This window comes from Myotis brandtii, unplaced genomic scaffold (assembly GCF_000412655.1).
Source record: "Myotis brandtii unplaced genomic scaffold, ASM41265v1 scaffold627, whole genome shotgun sequence".
Taxonomy (NCBI): Eukaryota; Metazoa; Chordata; class Mammalia; order Chiroptera; family Vespertilionidae; genus Myotis; species Myotis brandtii.
Genome location: NW_005370397.1, coordinates 338,062 through 345,418, shown reverse-complemented (window position 1 = coordinate 345,418; position 7,357 = coordinate 338,062). Strand labels below are relative to the sequence as shown.

Here is a 7,357-nt window from a genome sequence, read left to right as displayed (position 1 = left end):
TGAGGGTGTGGGCTGCGCTCAGAGGGAGGCTGTGACCGGCCCAGTCTTTGGAGCAGGTGGGCGTCTTGGGTTTGAAAAGCAGCCTCCCACCCCAACCCCAATACCTAACAGCTGCCCCTGCCTGGAGGTCAGAAAGCACGCCAAACACTTCTTACAAAAGTATTTTTTAATAAATTGATGTATTTCAATGTTGTTAACATGATAGCCCAATGCTGTATCAAGGTAGCAAAAGTGAAGATTCCTGGTGTTTGTATATAAACACTATGAATGACAGTACATTTGCATTCAACGTCACAAGAAACCATCTTCAGGGTCATGAGAGCAACAGCTGGACAGCTTTCCGCCCCCGGAGACGCCTCTGGACCCGGCTGACCGTCCGCTAACTGAGCTCCACGCAGGGGAGGGGCCGGCAGAGGGGCCGCTGCGGCACAAGCCCCGGCCTCCCCGCTGAACCCACTGCAGGGAACAGAGCCGAACCCACCGCCGAGCCGTCAGACAGAACAGAACCGGAAGCGGGAGTGTTGCTACCCGCGCGTGGACCCAGGACCCTGCTCGGTGCCAGTGCTGGTGAAGGTAACGCTATTGCTGTGGGCGGAGCGAGTGGGCTGGATCTCAGGCACCACCACCCCCTGGACTCCACAGGCCACACCCCCGACGCTCAGGCCCCTTAAGGTCGAGAAAACACGCACAGGCGTGGGAAAGGCAGAACCCAGCAGCCTCTGACCCTCCAACGCTGTTACTGTCCCGCGGACCTGAGACAGGCTCACTCGGCCTCCATCCTCTCAGTATCTCCATGGCCAGATGTCTAACCGGGTCAGGTGGGGAGCACGATTCCTCCCTCCGGGGCCAGGAAAGGCGGGTGACCCACGCGCACTCTGAGCTGTGGAGGAGGAGCCGGCTCCCATGGATTCCCGGAAGTAAACACCTTGACTTCTCAACCTCGAGTCCAATTAGATCGTGATCACCTCCCGCCCAGAATTCCACCTGATTGTTACTGTGACCAGCCTTGAGCCACCTGTACTTCTGGAGCTAGGACCCTTTACTGTTTTTAAACTCCAACGGCTGCAGATTAAAGTAAATACAACAAAATAATAGTCGCTTGTGTGCTGGGCTCTGGGCGAGCAGATGGGAAGGGCCCGGTGCTGGCCACTCCACGTGCCGCTGGCCCGGAGTGAGCCCTGTGGGTCTGAATGAGTTAGAAAGAACTGCGAGCTACCAGTTAGACAAGCCCAAGGAAATGCCCCGCACGCTTCCCCTACCTGGGTGTGAGGACAGGACTTATTTGAATGAACAAATCCACTGCTTGACTCTTAGTGTTTTATTCTAACCTCATGTTAGACCTGAACCAAGTCGCCTTTCCATGAAGCTCCAACATTCCTCCTGCCGCAGCTCTTCTATCAAGTGCTCTGTGCCCAAGAGTGGGAGTAACTGACAGCTTTCCTCCCAGAAGCAGAAGCCAAAAGCGTAAGGAGGTTACGTGGCTTCCTTTTCCTCAGGTCGATGCTTAGAACTGGAGGTTTATTTTCCCTCTGAACGGGGTGTGCTTAAGTTGATAAAATAAATCAAAATCAGCTTATGGAAAAGTTAAAAATGTAGTTTACTGAAAGATATGTATCTTTACAAAGAGTAGTAGCACTAACAATCCAGTCTAGACACTGAAATAAGAGATGACTTTAAACTAACAACGTGTAGAAAGTGGAAGTCACTGCCTTGGGTACGGTATATACGGCATCCAGTCTTACGTAGGACATTCATTCTTAAGGCAGAAAAATTGAATGTGACATGTAATGACTTGGCTCTTACATCCAGGGGCCAAACTGGGAGTAGACTCGAGCTGACAGATTCCTTGCTAATGAGGACTTATCTGTGTGACAGTTCCATCCTTAGAGAGTGTGACGTAAGAGACATACATTTGAGAGAACAGAAAAAAAGGAACTTAAAGATACACAAGTGGGACTTCAAACGAGAGGTCAATGAGATGAGGCTTTCCATGATGAGGTGAAACTACTCCCATAACAAACTAACAACTTACTCTCCCTGATGTACTAAAACGCCTGAAACATCCAACGATCAGCTTTTTGGAGTGTGTTGCTTTAACCTGTTTTCAAGGTCTATATAAAGGCAGCCTGGATAGCTACACGCAGTTGAACGTCAACTCGTCCTGCTGCTCGGAAGGCTACCGTTTAGGATGTCCCTACTCACCCACAAACTCCTGTGCAGGGAGGCCGTCAGCGTGTTAAAGAAAAATGAAGCTCCCAACACGTGTGCAAAACCACTTGTCAGTTACTTTAACGAAAAACATCTTAGTTCCAGAGTCAGAGGCAGCAAAGCCAGCTGGACAGAGGCGAGGCGTGCGCCTCCCGCCGGGGGAGGGTGTTGGGGAGGAACCAGGGGAGATGTGCTGCCCGGAGGGAGGGAGGGAGGGAGTAGGTGCCGAGAGGAGGCGGAGGGGCTACCTCTCAGCAGACCAGGCCCCCAGCCCTCGCGGCTGTGTGTGCTCCTTCGCTCTCTGCCTCCTGTGCCAAAACCTCAACAGAAACGAACACAAACCCGACAGACAAGTTCTCAAGCAGGTGATGCCCACGACCGCTGGTCTCTGTGTGTGCCTATGATTGACGCCAGAGCCCTGGCAATTGTCGGAAGTGTACAAAGATCGCCTGCCCGATAGTGAAGACATGGAGATTTTCCTTTTACGGTGGCAGGAGTCCATGCAAGATCTGTAAACAGCGATACAAAATACTGTAAACATAACTTAACAGAGTCGTAGAAAACAGAAGAAGAAAATCTGCATTTACAAGTGGGTAAAAAACCAGAGGGCGCTCACGCAGTTCTCCCTCCTGCGCCGCGTGGCTGGTTATACAAATGGAATCCTGAGCTGTGAGACCGGATGGGAGAGCCAGCTTTGCATACGCGTCACCGGACGCTTCTTCCTCCCTTCTCGCTAGTGACACTCAACTGCCGGAGACAGTGCTGCGGGGGTGGCTTTGGAGACACTTAGAGTTTAGTGTGGCGCCCGGGCCGGGAGCCGGCAGCGGCGGCGGCCGAGGCGACAGCATCCTCGGCCTCCTCCAGTTCGCCCTGGAGCTCCTGGCTCACACTGGACTGCAGGGCTGCGGGCGTGAGCCACTCCTTCGGGAGGCAGCTCTGTAGAAAGGGGATACAGGAGCTGAAGTAGGCAAGGCGGTTGATCCAGCGAGGAATCTCTTTCCCACAAAGAATCTGGAGGAGGAAGAGGTGTATTAGGTGAGAGGTTACCTGCCGTGGAGGGTGGAGGGAGGTCAGACAGCCACTGCACACCAGCCCTTCCTTTGTGCGGGGATGGCAGCCTCTGATGACAAGCAGCTCCCTAGCTGGGGGCCTGGTCCCTACTGTCAGCTCCTTCCTTCCTTCCTTCCTGAGGAGCCGTCAAGCTGCTTGCTTTTCATGTCTGTAAAACGAGCCATTCCACCCGGCTCCTTCCTTTCTTAGGTCCTTGCAACTGCTTTGAGACACGTGGGAGGACTGACCACCACAGGGGTTATTGGAGGCAGAGACGCCCCAGGCGGGGGGAGGACTGTCAGTCTTGGGTATGTTCCTCTCTGTGAATTCTCCCCGCCCTCCGTCTCTAGCGCCCATTTCTCCTGGCTCTCACTGGCCCCGTTTCCCAGGAGCTCACGCTGGCCCAGAAAGCAGCATCTCCCCGAGGAAGCCTGGCCCTGGGGCTGAAGGCCACCAGGGACGACAGACAGACGAGGGCCGGAGGCTCCCTCCCGGACCCCTTTCCTGTTTCACACGGTGAGAAGTGGGTCTTTCATAAAACGAACTTCGCTCTTTACTGTTCCCTTCCTCCTGCAGACAACACCGGGCTTGACTGAGGCCGTGTTCCAAGGCCCCTCAGCATTTCTGCCTCCAGTCATGTCCCAGATGATGGCCATGGAGCTAGAGGGCCGTCCCACCTCTTCTGAGCCGATGACTGGGGAAAGCGGTTTCAAGTAGTTTATGTCCCCGAATTAGCAGGTGTGGACACAGGCTGACACCTGTCATTACCTTCCTCCCTAAGGTTCAGCCGTGTGCCTGATGGTTACTGGCCTCTGTGATACCACTGCCATCTGTCCACTCTAAAATCAGACAGGTATGACCTTTCACACCGAGACACGCTACGGGCTTAGCTGCATGGCTGAAGGTCGGCCCCAGGAGTGGGACTGTGAGCACAGGTCCGTGTGACACACACCAGGACCACTGCCCCCTGGTGTAACCATGTGCTTCCTGAAGCTGCCTGCATCCCGACCCCGGTGCGGTAACTGGACTGGCCTAAGACACAGCCCGTGAGCTGTCAGCACCCGTGTTTGCATCCTTACAATGTCATGCGAGTCTCAAGAAAGCCCTGAGCTACCTTCCTCCTGCCCTGAAGATCGCCCAGGTCACCCCTGTGGCATCGATGCGTCCACAGGACTGGCGATGCTTCTCCAACTTCTATGTTCACAGGAAGCACCTGGGGACCGTGTTGCAGTGAAGATCTGACTCGGCCCATGTGTAGTGGGGCAGAGACGATGCCCCTCTCACAGACTCCTATGTGGGGCGCGACTTCCGTGAAACATACTTGGAGAAGCCCCGCAACAGTCCGCTACAGTCCTGCTGGCCGCTATGCCATGGGAGCCGGGAGGGAGGTGGGCAGAGCCAGAGCCACGCATGCCTGCAGGGGTCAGGGAGGCCTCCTTGCAGCTCACAGCCTCCGGAACACTTTCCTCCACCTCCGTACCCGGCTGCCCCAGGCCAGCGAGTTGGGAAGCTGTCTCAAGCACTATTTAATTCTCTAGACCTTATCTGAGCATCCTTCGTTTTCTTCCTTCTATTTTCTTTTTCAAGGTCCTGTAATTCTGATCTAGTTTTGGTCTGCCTGGGATTCAAGAATTAGGAAGGACTATAAGTGCCTGCGTGATAAGCTGGCAGAGTAATATTCCAAGACAGGAAAAATGAATGACTTATGAATAAGTAGGAGCCGGGGAAGAAAATTCAAGTTGGCAACTAAAACTTAGGGCAAGAGAAATACGAGTGGCTGGAAAGCAGCAGTCGCTTAGGCATTCACTTCTTTACAGCGGAGTTACAGGCTGAAATAACATGAATTAGAATAAGAGACAACCACTGTACTCGCTCTGTACCCACAGCAAATAGAGTCACAATTCCAAGCTGTGTGACTCTAAGTCACCATGTTAGAAAGGTCATGCAGACAGGAGAGAGAGATGCAATGCCTACTTTATACAACACGAAGAACCAGGAAGGACGAATCAGTTACAACAGTGGGACAGTGAGTGTACTAGGAAATGTTATCACTTGAAGAACTTCTAGGATAAAATTTAACTTACCTCCGATAAAGCTGAAGAAAAGTGATTGCAGTTTTTGTGCATTAAGTGATAGGCATTGCCTTTGTATTCCTTTCCCAGTTCTTCTACAATTTTTTCTACCTCATCTTCTAGGAAGTCCGTGCTCCCTAAAACAACAGATTCTCTTAAAGAAAAGAGAAAAACATAGCTGTGTGAGGTTTATGTCTTTTTAAAAAGCATGTTTAAAGATTTGATATTTCCAGGAATATCGTGGTGAGGTAACAAAGCAGGTTTCTGTAATAAGACTAAAGATAAATGAGATACTTTAAAAATGTCAATTATTTTTGTTTCTACTTTTCTGCAATAAACTCTTACACACACTACTTCTGAATAATTCCAATGCAAAGTCAGTCCGTTTCTTTATAAAACAATATGCCCTGACATTAAAAATGCAACAGCACTGTTGTTTTACAACTGTGTATACGTGGTCACACTGTTAGAGAACCAACTCCATGCCTAACTGCCCTTGCCCTCAACGCTGGCCATAACCCACTCCCTCACCCAGCTACCACCCTGGAAATGTAACAGACACTATCCAATAGCATGTAGGATTTTAGTCAGAGCAAGTAGGGCAACCAAGGAAGCTAAACATATTAGGAAACCCCACCCAAGGAGGCCTACGGAATAGATGCAGGACGGCTTTCTACAGCGTTCCTGCGGGAAATGTTTCCAACCAGCCACAGGCGGAAGGAGCCACGAACATGGGTGATGGCATGTGCAGCCCTACACTGGATTTCCATGGCATAACCTCATTTCACTATTTTTCACTATTTTTGGCGAGTTAACTATAACATGCCCAGAAGTTTCTCTGAAGCTTCTTGAAACTAAGATTGTAAACATCACTTTAAATCAAACCTTAATTAAGGGACGGAAATCTGATGGTCAGCATTCAGTTTCCAGTGCTGTTTACCACTCATAGGCTCCAGAATACACTCATACCCATCACTTCAGGTTGATCACCTTAGCATAGCTTCCCGGCTAATCAATTATTTGAAATTTATAAAGTGTCCCTTTCACCGGGACAATGAAGAGGCTGTTGATGCTGTTAGGCAGGTTAAAATAAAGCTCTCCTCCATCTCCCCCAAACGGGAAATTGAGGAGACGCAATGCTTAGGTATGAACCTTTTCTAAAGCCGAGCTGGAGTCAGACCCAGTCAGAACAGCTGAAAGTGCAGGAGTGACTCCATGGGTCCCGAGTAAAGCACGAGACCAGGCTGTCCAGGCGCTGCACCTGGCCACTCCCTTCTTCACACAGCTCCGGAGATTTGAGCATGAAATGTCAGCAGCTAAAGCAACGTTACACATTTTACCTTCCTACACGTCAGCCTGCAGGAGGAATTCTGTATGCCTGAAAACAAGCGTTGGCACTAAAACAGTGTAAAAAAAATCCTCCCTACTTACTTAAATTTAAATGTCTCTCCTAGTTCAGAAGCTTTTCCTGGGGAAATTTCAAATATTCCAGAAAAGGGGTAAGGATGGCCACCATAAGCAAATTCTGAAAAGAGAAAACTCATGATTTTTAGTATTTATCACACAAAACAAACAGAATGCTGAATTAGCTTTAGTAAATGATAACAATACCACCTGAATATGTTTCAGTTTACTAATGCTTTCACAAACATCTCATTTAGCTATTACTTGTACAGGACAGTTGCCGCCAAAGGCCTGAAACTCTAATAATGAAAGACAGTCACAAGTAATACTTTGATTTTACTGGCAAGAGGAGAGGAGAGTGATTAACACTCCGATGTAAATACAGCCTCTGCGATCGAGCCTGCCACACTAATGATGGGGTCAGTTCACTCAACACAATGTGATCAAAAGTCAAAAGTGTACTTTACTGAAAAATCTGTCTAATAACGAGTTTTGGCCCAGTCGGCGTGGCTCAGTGGTTGAGCGTCGACCTATGAACCAGGAGGTCACAGTTTGATTTCCCGGTCAGGGCACATGCTCGGTTGTGGGCTTGATCCCCAGTGTGGGGCGTGCAGGAGGCAGCC

The 7,357-nt window shown here is 50.3% G+C and overlaps 1 protein-coding gene and 1 long non-coding RNA gene across 4 annotated transcripts in view; one reads left to right on the top strand and one right to left on the bottom strand.

The window, feature by feature from the left end:
• The window catches only part of LOC102262951, a 20,699-nt gene extending 15,363 nt beyond the window's left edge, over window positions 1-5,336 (top strand). Inside the window, exon 3 of the long non-coding RNA XR_314373.2 lies at window positions 3,835-5,336. This is a non-coding gene — a long non-coding RNA (uncharacterized LOC102262951). The remainder of the gene's footprint in view (window positions 1-3,834) is intronic.
• On the bottom strand, window positions 152-7,035 carry DESI2 (desumoylating isopeptidase 2). Of its 3 annotated transcripts, XR_001359391.1 has the most exons (4): window positions 6,762-7,014; window positions 5,343-5,484; window positions 2,825-3,219; window positions 152-2,717 (listed from the first exon to the last, which is right to left on the bottom strand). XR_001359391.1 is itself a non-coding variant. In XM_014528254.1 (3 exons), exons 1-3 carry the CDS (start codon window positions 6,872-6,874, stop codon window positions 2,995-2,997), a joined length of 405 nt encoding a protein of 134 aa, XP_014383740.1. In that variant the 5' UTR covers window positions 6,875-7,035; the 3' UTR covers window positions 152-2,994. The 3 variants fall into 3 exon arrangements, 2 of the variants coding, with proteins under 2 accessions (XP_014383740.1, XP_014383739.1); XM_014528254.1 differs by having other exon boundaries at window positions 152-3,144; window positions 6,762-7,035; XM_014528253.1 differs by having other exon boundaries at window positions 152-3,219.
• Between the last annotated feature and the right edge of the window lie 322 nt (window positions 7,036-7,357).

Excerpts from the sequence above, each read along its gene's own strand:
- DESI2 (XM_014528253.1), bottom strand. The coding sequence starts at position 6,874 with ATGAGTTTTCTCTTTTCAGAATTTGCTTATGGTGGCCATCCTTACCCC. Across the intron at positions 5,485-6,761 it reads GGAGAGACATTTAAATTTAA|AGAATCTGTTGTTTTAGGGA; the intron begins GTAAGTAGGGAG and ends CTTTTCTTTAAG. Across the intron at positions 3,220-5,342 it reads TTTCTTCAGCTTTATCGGAG|ATTCTTTGTGGGAAAGAGAT; the intron begins GTAAGTTAAATT and ends TTCCTCCTCCAG.